Source organism: Podarcis raffonei, chromosome 1 (assembly GCF_027172205.1).
Source record: "Podarcis raffonei isolate rPodRaf1 chromosome 1, rPodRaf1.pri, whole genome shotgun sequence".
In the NCBI taxonomy this organism is placed as follows: Eukaryota; Metazoa; Chordata; class Lepidosauria; order Squamata; family Lacertidae; genus Podarcis; species Podarcis raffonei.
In genome coordinates, this window is record NC_070602.1 from 30,930,692 (window position 1) to 30,944,227 (window position 13,536).

The window sequence follows — 13,536 nt, forward strand, 5'->3', positions numbered from 1 at the left end:
GGAAGGAGTGCAGCCCTCAGGCTCAAAAAGGTTCCCCACCCTAATTGTTTTAATTTATTTATTTTATCTTGAGATACCATTTAGTACCACAGCTTCTAAGCGGTGTAGAAAAGGGATACAGCATAAAATCAATGAAGATGAAGTATCATTTTTAAAAAGCTTGCTTGAAATGCCTCCTGATTATTATTTTTAAAATCTTCACGAAGCACTGGAAGTTCCTCAGAAAACTGAACCTGTCGGATATCAGCTGGGAGGTAGTTCCACAGAACTGGAGCCACAATCCTGAAGGCGTAGTTCCTGGTGGTTATGTCAAGTGTCTTGAGTCATGGGAAATAACTGACTCACTCCAAAACCTTAGCGATTGGGATATAAGGCATCAAGCAGTCCTTAAGATATCCTGGACACAAGTTGTTAAAGGCCTTGAAAATCTGTATAACTCTTAACCTGGCCCAGTATACAGGTGCAAGCTTCCAGAATCTTTGATGTGTACACAAAATTATTTTCCCTATTCATTTTCAGGGACAGCTCTAAGCATATGTCCCTCTGGAAATAATAGGAAAACATCAGAGTTCCTGTACTACACAGGAAGCTCTCTTAGGCCAGAGACTATTTATCAAGAGACTAGATGTTCATCCATCCCAGTTGTTACTGAGTTCATTCCCTGGCACCCCCAAGTCCCAAGTGATGTGACAGAGTCTCTGTCTAAGGCTCTGGAGAGCTGCTGTCTGATCCAACTTCTCTGACTACCAGCAGTATTAGGGAGAGACTTTGTCACATCACTTGCAACCAAATATTTCAAGCTGCAGATGCCATGGAATTGTTTGATTGTAGAGTACATGTATCGCATTGACTTTCTTCACATAGTATGTGCTCTGTCCACTGAGCTATATGGTTTCCCCCCATAATGGTAATATCAAAGCAAATTATAAATATGTGACTTTCATTTAATATTTTTGTGGTTAGGGTACCAGATTTACCATTTTGCATATGATTTGTCAACTATTAGCACCCTGTTAGATCTAGCTCTACATACACGTTACTGGCTCTGTCATGTTCCCTTAATCTTTTTCAAGTATCTGTTCTAGAGAATATGCACTATATCACTAAAAACACCTTTTCTAGAGCCTTAATGTGTACCATCAGCTGTCAACTTTGAACTCTTTTAGATGTGGGATGAAACTTGCTCATCTTCACATCATGTGAGACCCAATTTATCTTACTTGTGATACAACACACAGCAAACTCTATGTACACCTATTATGTAATGCAGTACATACGTATGTGAGTAGTAATTGTTACGACTGTGTGTACAGCAGTTTCTCTCCATGCCAAAAGCAGAGTTGTAGTCACGGTATCAGGCTAGGAAGTACCAGCTGACACAGTGGGTTAGCATTACAGTTGCAGGTGTGGATTGTGCCGTCTGCCATATCAGCCTCTTTAAACAGGAAGCTATGAGCCCAGTCCTTTGTTGGGCTTGGGGTAAATTCAGTGAGCATGCCTCACATCCACAGGGATCATGTGTCTGAAAGCAATGTTGGCCACAAAAGAGCTTTTGCCACAAATATGCAAGGAAGACCTACTCAGTATAGCATTCCTGTTCAGAACAAGAGACAGCCAACAATGTCCTTCCCCAAGATATTCCATTCCATGCTGCCCTCTCACACCCCATTTTCTTTCCCAGTCACCTTCTATAGACCTTCTACTGGGTTGCTTGGAAGGGCACCTTACAAAGGTTATTTAGAACAAAGTGTATTTCTGCAAAGCTTGTGGCTTTTCACCCAAGCATGCTGCTACTTCTTAACAGAAGCCCTGCTCTATCAGGCCAGTGGCCTAACATCCTGTTCTCACAGCAGCCAACTAGATGCACTGGGGTCCTGTTTGCAGGCTTCCAATAGGCTAGAGCACTCTTCTGCTGCTGTTTCAAGCAACTGACTCCCCTCTTGTTTCTCAATGGTTCCATTTATTTTGGTATTCACCACCTGCATCCCTTGTTTGAAGGACTGAACAGGTGGGGTTGAGATAAGAGTAGTGAAGTTTTAGGTGGCATGTTAACTTTAAACTGATTATTGGCCTGATGCAACTGTTCTGTCCAAAACAGCACTCAACTATCCATTTTGTGGTAGGCACCTGAACAAAACTCAATAATACATTATTTCACCTTTCCACAACAAGCAACAGAAGAAAGCTTTTCTCATGTGTTTGTGTGTGATGAAGGACATGAGGCAGAGGAAAATGAAACATTGCAGAGATGTAGGAAACAATGAAGATAAAAGAACAAAGTCAGATATACTCAGGGAGAAGGAAACAGGAAGTCTGATGTGACGAAAGAGCAATTATCAGAATAGAAATAATCACAAGCCTAAAGGAAGTGTAATTTCTCCACCGTATGATTGAGATATTTCACTGCCTCCAATTCCCGATAACTGAACCCATGCTCCTTTTCAAGAGTGCACCTGAGATGTATAGAAACTTTGTATGAGGTGGCAAGCCTATGCACATTTACCTAGGAGCAAGTCCAACTAAACAAAGAGGATTTACTTCCTAGTAAATTTGGGTGTTAAAATTTTGTGTATGCCTATACTAGTGTGCTGAACAACAATTATTTAAACAAATTGATGAATAAAGGTGCAACAAACCCATATACTAAGAAGCTGGATATAAGTGTGCGTTTAAACAAAGGATTATGCTAGTCCCATTTACCAGCATCTAACCCCTTCCAGCAAACCACAGCAGATTTGGACACGGATTGTGCTAAATTGAAGCCTTGCTACTTGAGAGGTTTTACAGTAAAGAGACTCCAGAGTCTTTATAGCATTCAACTTAAATGCTTTATTGACAGTGTCTTGAACAGTAAGCAAACAATGCTTAAATGTCATCCAAATTCACTTTCCACATGTCAATTACCTCAAGGTAGAAAAAATTAAAATAAAAAATTAAATATATCCATAAATAAATTAAAAACACAATAAAAACGTTTTCATGGAAAACTTATGTCAAACCATTCAGACCACTTCAACAATGTATGATCAGTTAAAGTTACAATGAACATTGATGTACAAGGAGAACTTTAGTACATGGACAACATAGCTATTTATTAATCTACTAGAAAATAAAATGGTATCTTTTCGCAGTTAAGTTGGGTCATTGCTAAGTCATCAAAACACGATATTGCCAGGAACACAGTAGTTATTGTTAGTCAGCTGCACTAGATACGAGTTGAAGATACCCAGCACCATATTAAGAATTCCAATCATTAAACCAACAGATTAATTAGTTAATGCTAGTGAATAGTAAAGAGGAGGGAAGGGAGTCACCAACCCAGCCATGTTGAACATGCTACGAAACTACTAGTTCTCATTGATGGGGGACAAGACAGATTCCATGCGGTTTTGCTACATCTCTGGAAGAGGTATCAGGCCTGGCGTCTGGCTGCGAGGCAGCCCCTCCAGCAAAGTCATTTCCCTCCAAGGGGGCTGCCCATACCAAACCTCCGGAATGGAGGGCTTCGTCTTTCCCTAGGCCTCGGGTGGGATCTCGGAGCTCCACAGGAAGGAGAGAGCGGCTCCTTGGCGGCCTAAAGCCCCATGCAGCAGCAGCAAGGGCGGGTGGGCTCGGTCTCCGCCGTGGTGATGCCCCTAGGCCCGCAGCGACGGCTCGGGGATCCGGCGTCCCTTCTTCACAAGGCCAGCAGGGTGGGCGAGCTGAGCGAGTCGGACGACGGCTCGTTGCTGCTGCTGCCCTTCCGGTGCGCGGCGGCGCAGCTGGGGAAGGCCTCGGTCTCGGGGTACGTGAAGACGAAGGACGAGGTGTAGGTGCTGGGGCACGGCGTGCAGGTCACCACCGGGGTGCAAAGCGGCTCCAGATCCACGTGGCCCGCGGCCCCCAGGGGCTCCCAGTCCGCCGCGTAGAAGGAAGAGGAGCCGGACAGGTCCATGTCCGGCACGGAGCGGGGAGTCTCGCGGGTGGAGCGCGCGAAGAAGTCGTCGAAAGGCTCGGCCTTCAGCTCCAGGCCGCTGCTCTCCTTGACCGGCGCGGCGCGGCTGGGCTCGTGCAGCAGGGGGAGGGCGAAGGCCTCCTCCTCGGACTCGGGCGAGCTGGCCACGGGGGCTTCGGCCAGCAGATCCAGCGTGGAGGCGGCCAGCTCCTCGGAGAACTGCAGCTCTTCCGGGATCTTGCAAGCGGGGCGATGGGCGGCCAGGATGAACTCCAGCTTCTCTTTCTCTTTCAGCAGGTTGGCGATCTCTGTCTGCAGCTCGGATTTCTCCTCCTCCAACTGGTCGGTCTCCTGGGGACACAAGCAAGGGGAGGGGCGAGTCAGCTCAAGTCTCCTCCGGGCGGGAGAGAAAGCAAAAGGACAGTGCCGGGCAGGGCAGGATCGCCGGCCAGGTAGGAGATACTCACCGCTTGTAGGGTATCCGTCAGCTCCCTCCTCCGGTTGCGGCATTTAGCAGCTGCCATCTTGTTCCTTTCCCGGCGGATCCTCCTCTTTTCCTCCTCTTCTGGGGTCAGCTACGGAGAGAGAACAAGCGTGGACGTCAGTATCCAGTGCTTGAGACCAGAAAGTGCGCTCCCTAACTTCGGACCACAAGAACAACTCTTGCGCTTGCATGGAGCAAACGACCCAGATACTGCTACGGATCTGAAAGGGGGGGGGATCTCCACCCGCTTGCAAAACTGCCTTTATGCCCTTTGTCATTTAAAGGGAACAGCTATCTGATGTCCCAAATGTCCACCCCGCTTAGCCAGAAATTGGCTTTGAGCTATAATAATATATTGTTGGTAAATTAAACTACAGCCCTCTCTCGTGTTCTCCCTCTTCTCTTGGTTTCTAGAGGCTTCATTGCAGCCAAAAGCTGAACACACACCTGCTCAACTTTGCCCCTCCTGCCGATGCTTTGGCCTCTGCTTCCTGTCGTCTTGACAATCCCAGCCCTGGAGTAGGCACCGGTCTGGTGAGCAGGGAGCCCGTAGGGGTGGCTTCGGTTCTGGGAAGGGGCCACTGAGGAGATCAGAGTCGGTTGCACCATCCACTGCAAGTCTGGACTTGTAGAAATAGCAGTCACGGTGGGAACGAAGTTGGCACTGGAGGCGGCTAGGTCCGTGCAGAAGTCCTGGAAAAACCACAAAAGGAGACCCTGTTAGTTACCAAGTTGGGGGGAAGGGGTCAGAGAAATGCGATGCACGCTATGACAGCTCTAAGCCCCAGAGGCCGGTGCGCTATTTTGAGCTGGGCCTGCAGTCCCTGGGGCCAGATTGGCTCGGACGCTGCTGCTGCCATCATCAGACTACACATGAACAGGGGCTTGTTATAAATATCTCTGACGTCTGCGCTGACGCAAGCGCCGCTCCGGAGTCTCCTGAATGAAGCCGCGATTTATCAATGAAGCCGCTTTACGCACCCGCTGCAGAACACCTCCCGGGCGAAGATCCATTCCGCCCCCCAACCCCTTCATCATTTATAGCACCAGACAAGAGCTAGATTCGTCCACCACCACCCATTTCTCTTTTTCTATATGGCCAATACTGCCTTCCCTGGGCAGAAGTGCTGGAAACACACCATACAATGTAGCATATACCGAAAAGTAAAGAGAAAAGCATGCATCATATACAGGCCAGGGGAGCTCTCCCAAGCCTCAGCTATCAACATTAGGAGCTGCTCGGGTCCTGTCATTGAACCCTATAGCGACAGAGAAGCAGATATAGGCAGCTATTCTCCCAACCCGACACCCCGTGAGCCATAAGCAGCCCCCCGATTCCTCACCTGTGAGTTGACAGGCGAGCCCATGCTGGAGAAAGAGTCCGCTGGTGAGGGATAGTATGTGAGGCTGTCCCCAGCCGGAGAAGCGCTGCTGCAGCGGGAGGAAGACGCGTCGTAGTCAGCGGTGAAGCTCTGATACATCATGTCGGCTAATCTGGGGGTGTAAAAGCCCTTCAGGGTGGTATATCTTTCCCAGATGAGTATCCGAATTGAGCGAGTCCTCGGCTAGGCGAATGGGTTACTTAGAAACCCCAGCCGCTTCTATGCTTCTGCCTGCTTGAGCCACACTGCTGCTGGAGTAAAGAGCGGCACCTCCGCCTTTTATTCGCTACGGCCAGGACTTGTGAATGAGACGACGTCACGGGCGAAACCAATCCTCACGGGAGGGGAGCAGCGGCGATCACGAACGACCTCTGAGACGGCCCGAAGTGCCTGGCGCTAGCAGAATCGCTCTGAAAACAAGCTGAAGGTCGTCTCCAAAGCGTCGCGGAGATTATGAGGAAGTTTGGCGGCGGGTCTCGGCCTTTAAAAGTCAAGGAGAGGGGCTCGGTTCCCTCTCCCAAAATGGTTTGCTCTAAGCTCGGGAACCCCTGACGTAAATATCCTTATATGGCATACATCCTGTGCAAAGGGGGCGTAACTGACGGGAACGCTTCAGGGCTGAGGCCAAGGGATGGTGCGTGCCTGTGGTAGCAACGGCAGGGGGAGTGGAGAGTAAAAGCAGCAAGAGCCGCAGCAAAGGCTTCTGCATGCAGATTCTGCCCATTTACTGCTGACCAGACACTGAAGTGACAGCTTGAAGAGACAGAGATGCAATTTTGCCCATCATCTCCACAAGGAGAGTCATATAAACCTTCGCAGAATTCACTGATTCTATGATCTCATAAGATCAGCACCTCTGGAATTTCTAAATTTTAGATGTTATGGCATTCACAAGAATGTCCTCTGCCCACTCTGAAATAGGGGTGATGATATGCAGCATAAAGCCAAGGTGATTAAATGGGGGATACAGAACAGATTTCTACTCACAGGTTAGTTTTTTTAATTGCGTTGGACTGCTGTTTGGTGTTAAGTCCAAAGAGTGCAGTGATCATATGAGAATAATTATTATTTATTCTGGACAAGGTTTGTTCTTCTGGATATAGACAATGCAGTCCTCATCATATTCACACATGCAGCAGGCCTCAGTGGTCATTATTCTCACATTACTGTCTCAGAAATGAGATGAGCAGTCTTGCCCATAATGCCCTGAGCCTTCCTGTTGCCGTAAGTGAACCTACCCACATCTCTGGGCCTGATGAGTTCTTCTTATAAGGATTTAAAATGTTAATATTGGCACTACTATCAAATCTCTATTTTATGTTTATTCACGTTTAAGAATGTTACATTTACAACCAAACAAAACTTTTCTAATATCAATATTACTCATCACACTACAGGAATGAAATTTAGTGAGACTGAAATCGTATACCCACTTATCAGGGAGTAAACCCCACAGAACTTAATAGGATTTACTTCTAAGTGTAAGCGCACATAACTGTTCATTATTGCCCTTTCACTTTTTATTAGGATCAAGTGAATTCAATATTGCTTTAAGGTAAAGGAACCCCTGACTGGTAAGTCAAGTCACAGACTCTGGGGTTGTGGCGCTCATCTCGCTTTACTGGCCGAGGGAGCTGGCATTTGTCCACAGACAGCTTCCGGGTCATGTGTCCAGCATGACTAAGCCGCTTCTGGCGAACCAGAGCAGCGCACGGAAACGCCGTTTACCTTCCCACCGGAGCAGTAGCTATTTATCTACTAGCACTTGGACACACTTTTGAACTGTATTAATCTTTAGAACCATTGTTATAGAAAATAATATTCCCCTGAATTCAGTATTTCAAGCTGCAATCCTATGTCTCACTGAATTTATTGGAGCTTACTTCCAAGTAAACATGCATAGGCTCAGACTGTTACACACATTAAGGGCATTTTAAGGTAACTTTTCGTTGTGAAATTTTAGAAAATATTATCATGTGGACTGCAAACCCATGTATTATATAATCTGTCTTAGCCTTCCATAATTGTTATCGCTTGTTCATTTTCTTTGGAATTTGTAACACGATAGGCAGCCCTAATTAAAGGCTTTCCCATTCCAGTTCACAAAGGTTGTTCTAGTTCATGCAAGGGACGATCCTTGCCTCCACTACAAACAGTTACAAAACTTCCATTCATTTCAGTTGTGTCAGCATTTTACCTTCTAGTAATTACATGCAAACATGCATGTGAAGAAACCAACACTGCAGTTCATGTACCATTTACTCAACACAGTACTGGAGAAACTGATTGCTCAGGGGTTTCTAGAATGGTTTTAGGTCATTATTGAGGTCATCATCTGTGGGTTAGGTACTAGGGGCTTATGAGAGGAAGGTTCATTCCAGGTGGACACCTCCTGTGACTTGCTTGGAACTACCAGAATATATTCTAAGGGGATTTATGAAGCAAATGTCTTGCTGCTGAATTTCAGCAATAAGAATTTCACACTTTTCCTTGTGCTCAGAGCTCTTCACATAGATTATTGCATATCATTGTAAACACAGTGGAGAATTATTATCCATACAATAATATTACAATTTAAAGCCCTAAATGGCTTGGGTACAGATTGTCTGAAAGATCACCTTTACTGATATAATCCTGTCAGTATGCTAAGATCTACCACAGTCAAGATTAGTTTGCTGTATGTAAGAATGGGCCTTGTCAGTGGTGATCCCCAAACCATTCAACTTCTGTTCCCAAAGACCTTCCTCTTTACAATTGCCTTCAACTTAGATGATTAACAGCTTGGATCTCCAGAGTAGCTTCTCATTTTTTTGACTACATGGGCATAACCAGGATTTTTGTGGCGGAGGCAGGCTTTTGTTGGGGGGCAAACCTCAGTTAAGTATTTGTATTGATTTTTATCGATTGGGGGGCAGCTGCTGCCCCACCCCCTTTGCTACACCCATGTTTGACTATATTTTTATATTGTAATTTGTCTCTCACTCCCTTGCTCATTACTTTGTGAGAAAGTAGTCCTAGAAAGTGGCTTAAAATACTTTTAATTAATGAATTAAAATAATAATATAGTGCAGAGGATCAAACATAGCCAGTGATCTAAGACAGCCCACCAAATTCATAGCAGTGCTAAGATTTGAACTAATAATCTGCATGCAGCTCATTACCCATCCTCTCAACTACTATATACTTTTAACAGACTAAAGCAAGAGATAATAGACTCAGGCTCCCCTTGCAGGCACTGGATTTATCACAGCAGGATACCCAGATTTCCAGTTTAACCTGGAAATATCACCAGATTAACCACTAAGTGGTTCCCCCCCCTTTTTTTTTACTGAAACAGTTGTGTTGATAAGATAGCAAGATTTTAAGTCACACAGAACACTCCTTCGGACTGGAGGCTACATCTCAAAGCAATCCCCGCACGACGCTTTTCTTCCCATCGTGGGGCCTCACTTTCACTCTACATTTCTTTTAGCCGCTTCTATGCAGCAAAAACGAAGCAAATAAACTGAGGTTTATGGTATGCAACCTAAACCGCGCAGCTATTACCATGGGAACCTATATTTACTGCTCCTGCAAATAAAATTCCTGTCTCCCAGGACCCGAATGGTTTCTGCGTGCAGTCTTGGATTGGGAAGGAATACCGCATGTGCGCCGTATGTATGGAAAATATAACCTAACGTCCTTCCTGAAAAGAGAGAGCACGGAGCTATGGAATATTCTGCACGTTCTCTAGTGCCGCGATCACGAGACACTGACTTAATCCCCCGGGGGCTCTCACTAGGAGAAGAAGGGACTGGCTGATGCAAAAGTCTCTCTCCAGGAGAAGGGTGAAAATTGCGCGCGGGGTTCCGGCTATTCCCCATTACTGGAATGTCCCAGAAACAGAGTGCTTTGCCAGGAGGGAGGAGGGACCCGGCCGGGACTGCTGGGATGCGCCCAGCCCGCCCCTGGCGGCCGGTAGGGGCTCTTGGGAGGCTGCCAGGGAGCTGCGGTAACAGGTAGAGGAGGGCTCTCTCCTTTCCCGGAGCTGGGATTTGTTATGATCCGCGCTTGTCCTCTGCAGGGAAGCCCGGAGAGCCGGCGAGGAGGGAGGGAGGGAGCGAGGCGGCAAGGCAGCCAGCCAGACCGCACTCGCCCGCCGGGGAGGAGCTGGCGTGGCCGCCGCCGCCGCAGCAAGGCGAGCCGGGTGGCGCGTTGGTCACAACAAACAGAAGCTCGCTCTCTCCCCGGCGCAGTTTCTAGGCAAGGGAGGAGCTTCGCCCAGCCCGAGCCTGCCGATTGAGCTCATAGGCTGGAAAGGCGGCCATGCGGGGAGGGATCTGGGCCCTGGAGGCGAGGCGGGGAAATCGGGCCAGCTGCTATTTCGAGGTGTCCCCGTCAGCGCCAGGGACAGGCAGCTTAGGTGCCTCGCCCCGGGGAGTGGAGCGATTCTTCTCCTGGGTGGGGCGAGACAGGTCCGTGGGGGCGATTTTCTGGCTCCCCGGATTACATAAATCGGCTCAGGCCCCCGAGAGATAGAAGCCCAAACTCAGGACGAAACGCGGCCCTCCTCTTGCACCAGCTAGAAATTGCTTTAGGCCTGCTGGTGTATGTTGCCAGCTCACCCATCAAGAGCAAAATACAAGCTCCCTTCCCAGGTTGTTCTAGCCTAAGGACAAAGGATCCTTTTGTAAAGTAAATACAGTACAGTAGATGATTTTGTTGTTCAAATAGCTCATCGGTTAATCTTTGACCTCACGTTGTTAGTTGTTTTCTTTGAAATCATAAATGGTTTGTCCAGACTTGGAAGGTCTGACCTTATTATTGCCATTATACAAACGGGCAACTGAGGCCAAGAGAAAGTAACTTGTCCAACATGACGAACATGTCGTCACACAGATTTCAGTTCTATAACTTTTTCTTAAGTCCCAAGCGCTAGGTAGAGCAATTCTCAGAAATGTATACCCCACACCAATCAGCATACTCCATATTTAAAACCACAATTCATGTTACGTCAAAGTGTCTCTGGCGTCAAGCTGTACAGGGATGTACAGAGACGAACAAGTCTGGAAGAATCCAGTCAGCCAGTCAGTTGAACTCTGGTCAGCAATTAAATAGGCACTCATATAACCTCCAGTCTAAAGTTGCATTGTGATGTATTTTAAGACTGCAAAAAAGCCATGTTGAAAGCAGCCTTTAAAGTAGGTCATCCTATCAACATATCAAAAATAAGGTACATGGCTGAAATATTATATCAAGCTTTGCTGAGTTGTGAAAGAGATGCTCACTGGATTATAATATAATATAAAATAAATGTTTTGGTTTATAAAAGCCAGTTCTCAAAGTTCCATCATACTACAGTGCCACAGTTTCCCGTGACCAAGAAACAGACCTGAGTATGAGGCTGAGCAGATGAACAATAACATGACAATTTTATATTGCCAATTACATTTTCTGTAAAATAAAGTGCCTTCTAAAATAAGAAACATATGGTAATCCCAATCATGTAAGCACCAGCAGACAACTCTGCAGTAACCCCTACACTACAAAACTATTTCAAAGCAGTGTGTGAACATAAATAGCTTCAGTAGACTAAATCAGAATCAGCTAGGGCAGCAAAGGACAGTGAGCATGATAAGGTTAGATCCAAGCCTCGAGTGTTTAAGGAGTTGCTCACCCAGTTGGACTGTGAAGGAGAATAATTCACATAGTAAAATGACCACATTCCAGGTCTCACAGCTGTCTTGATTTTTCAGACTTTTGCCAAATGTGCTCATTGCTGGGAATAACTAACAGAAGCAGCCTTCAGTTTGGACACGTAAGGCAAAGGTCTGAGGACAAAACTAATTTGTAAATAAATATTTGTACAAGCCATTAAAGGACTTCTTACTCAGTTCATCAGCTCCATGTGTTTTATTGCTGCCTGCAAACTAGACCAACCCAAAGTGCATAGTGGTCAAAATAAAGCCCTAATCTACTTAATTTTATTGTTTATTGATTGGATTTATGTCCCTCCTTTCCTCCAAGGAGGCTCAAGACAGCATGCGTACTTCTTCCCTTGCCCTTCTTGTTATCACAACAATCCTGTGAGCAAGGCTAGGCTAAGAGATAAGTGACTGACCCCTAGTCACCCAGTGAGCTTCAGAGCTGAGTGGAGGTTTTGTTTTGGTTTGCTTGCTTGGAAGTAATTTGGTTAAAATAGTGCAGGAGGAAAGAAACAGTTCCACTAGAACAGGTTACTAAATTGTGCTTGTATAGTTTTGTTGGACCAGATGATCCTTGAAGACCTTTCCAGTTCTACCATTGAATGATTCTATAAATAGGAAAAGTTAAAAGGATTACACCTATCCAGTATAAATTTCTAATATCAGGAATACTTGATGTACAGTGTTATGAGTTTGTAGTTTCCTCACAGCGTTGCATACATTGTGAGCATCAGCTGCAGTTGCGTGACCTCAGATGACAGAGAAAGCACAGTTGATGGAGCAGGAAGAAGAAAAATCCCCTCCGTGATATACGTTGACAATGAAAACAAGGATAGAAATATGTTTACTACTGCCTAACAAGACATATTTCTCTCTCCCCCGCTATGCCCTTCCTGTGTCTCCCACAGCACCTTCACCGCTCTTGACTCTCCAACTGCGCTGTGTCCTGCTCAGACTTCAGGAAATATGGAGAAGCTACACATCTTTTTGTTTCCAGCCTCCTCTGCCCAGATGCAGGAGAAGCTCAAAAAGGCAGTCCCCTTTGTAGTCTCTCCCACCCTTCTGCAAAGCTTTTAAGGGAGACAGGGGAGTGTTTGAATAGGGCTGTATGCATACTATCCAAATCTGACTGGTGTTTGTATATATGAGCCTAAAGCAAGACCCCTGAGCTGCATAAAACTTCAGAGGCAGAACAATAAATCCATCATTAGTTTCTCCAAACATGTCCCGCTCTATAACATTTTTCTACTATATCACAATAAATTCTCTGTGCAGGTGGTATTATGATCACTATCATGGCATTCACTCAAATGCTGCTCTGTGGTCTAGTTAACTTGATAAAAGTTTACTGTTAAATCTGTGAGACATACAAATTGACCAAAAAGCCCCTTAAGTATCCAAAGTCCCCCACCCTGGCCCACAAGTATTCTTCTTCCCCTTAAAAAGTTCTCAAAGGGCTACAGGTTACATCATTTGTAGCCTTGGCTGGAAGCTTGCCCATTTTGTTTAAGCAGAGAGCAAAGGAGACCTGTTATGATGTGGCAAAAATAACAGTTAAAAGCAAAAGTGAAGGTGGAGTGAGTGGCTGATGCTCTCTAGGGAGGTAAACCTTTGCACACACAGAGACTTTACGAATGCCTGCTGATGTGTACAAATGTCACTCGCCAGGCAATTAAAACATTTAAAGTTGTCTGCCCATCCCTGCCTACACTTTGCTAGCTAGCTTAATTCTGAAGCTGGAGCATTCATTAAGGAGGTAGGCCTCTTACTATAGCAAAACTATACTTGGCAGACGTAGCTGTGGAGGGTGGAGAAGTTAGAGATTTGGTAAGACCAGCACAACCTCACTGCCATTCTCACTATGAAATGAGCAGAGCATTATGCGAGAATTTTACCCACTCTGCCTTTTCTAGGTTAAGGGAGACCATTGGTAGTGCTGCCCAAGACTTCCCCCAGTCCAAAATCTCTGCCACTTGGCACAGGAATAAGACAACATGGATTTTAAGTTACTTGGTCTGTTGCCTTATTATTTTCTCAGTTCTCAGTTCCTTC

At 46.0% G+C, this 13,536-nt stretch overlaps 1 protein-coding gene and 1 long non-coding RNA gene across 2 annotated transcripts; one reads left to right on the top strand and one right to left on the bottom strand.

Annotated features, from left to right (window-relative positions):
- Positions 1–2,805: 2,805 nt before the first annotated feature.
- On the bottom strand, positions 2,806–6,255 carry FOS (Fos proto-oncogene, AP-1 transcription factor subunit). The gene is made up of 4 exons (XM_053379041.1): positions 5,762–6,255; positions 4,866–5,111; positions 4,402–4,509; positions 2,806–4,285 (listed from the first exon to the last, which is right to left on the bottom strand). Exons 1-4 carry the CDS (start codon positions 5,900–5,902, stop codon positions 3,677–3,679), a joined length of 1,104 nt encoding a protein of 367 aa, XP_053235016.1. The 5' UTR covers positions 5,903–6,255; the 3' UTR covers positions 2,806–3,676.
- Positions 6,256–8,367: 2,112 nt separating this feature from the next.
- Positions 8,368–12,775, top strand: LOC128408999 (uncharacterized). Its single transcript, XR_008329175.1, has 2 exons — positions 8,368–9,798; positions 12,393–12,775. It is a non-coding gene; the product is annotated as an uncharacterized LOC128408999 (long non-coding RNA).
- The last annotated feature ends 761 nt before the right edge of the window (positions 12,776–13,536 follow it).

What these genes read in the sequence shown, in the direction of transcription:
- FOS (XM_053379041.1), bottom strand. Translation starts at nt 5,902, where the DNA reads ATGATGTATCAGAGCTTCACCGCTGACTACGACGCGTCTTCCTCCCGC. An exon ending in GGAGGGGCAAAGTTGAGCAG is followed by an intron (nt 4,510 to 4,865) that starts GTGTGTGTTCAG and finishes CTCTCTCCGTAG; the next exon opens with CTGACCCCAGAAGAGGAGGA. An exon ending in TGACGGATACCCTACAAGCG is followed by an intron (nt 4,286 to 4,401) that starts GTGAGTATCTCC and finishes TTGTGTCCCCAG; the next exon opens with GAGACCGACCAGTTGGAGGA.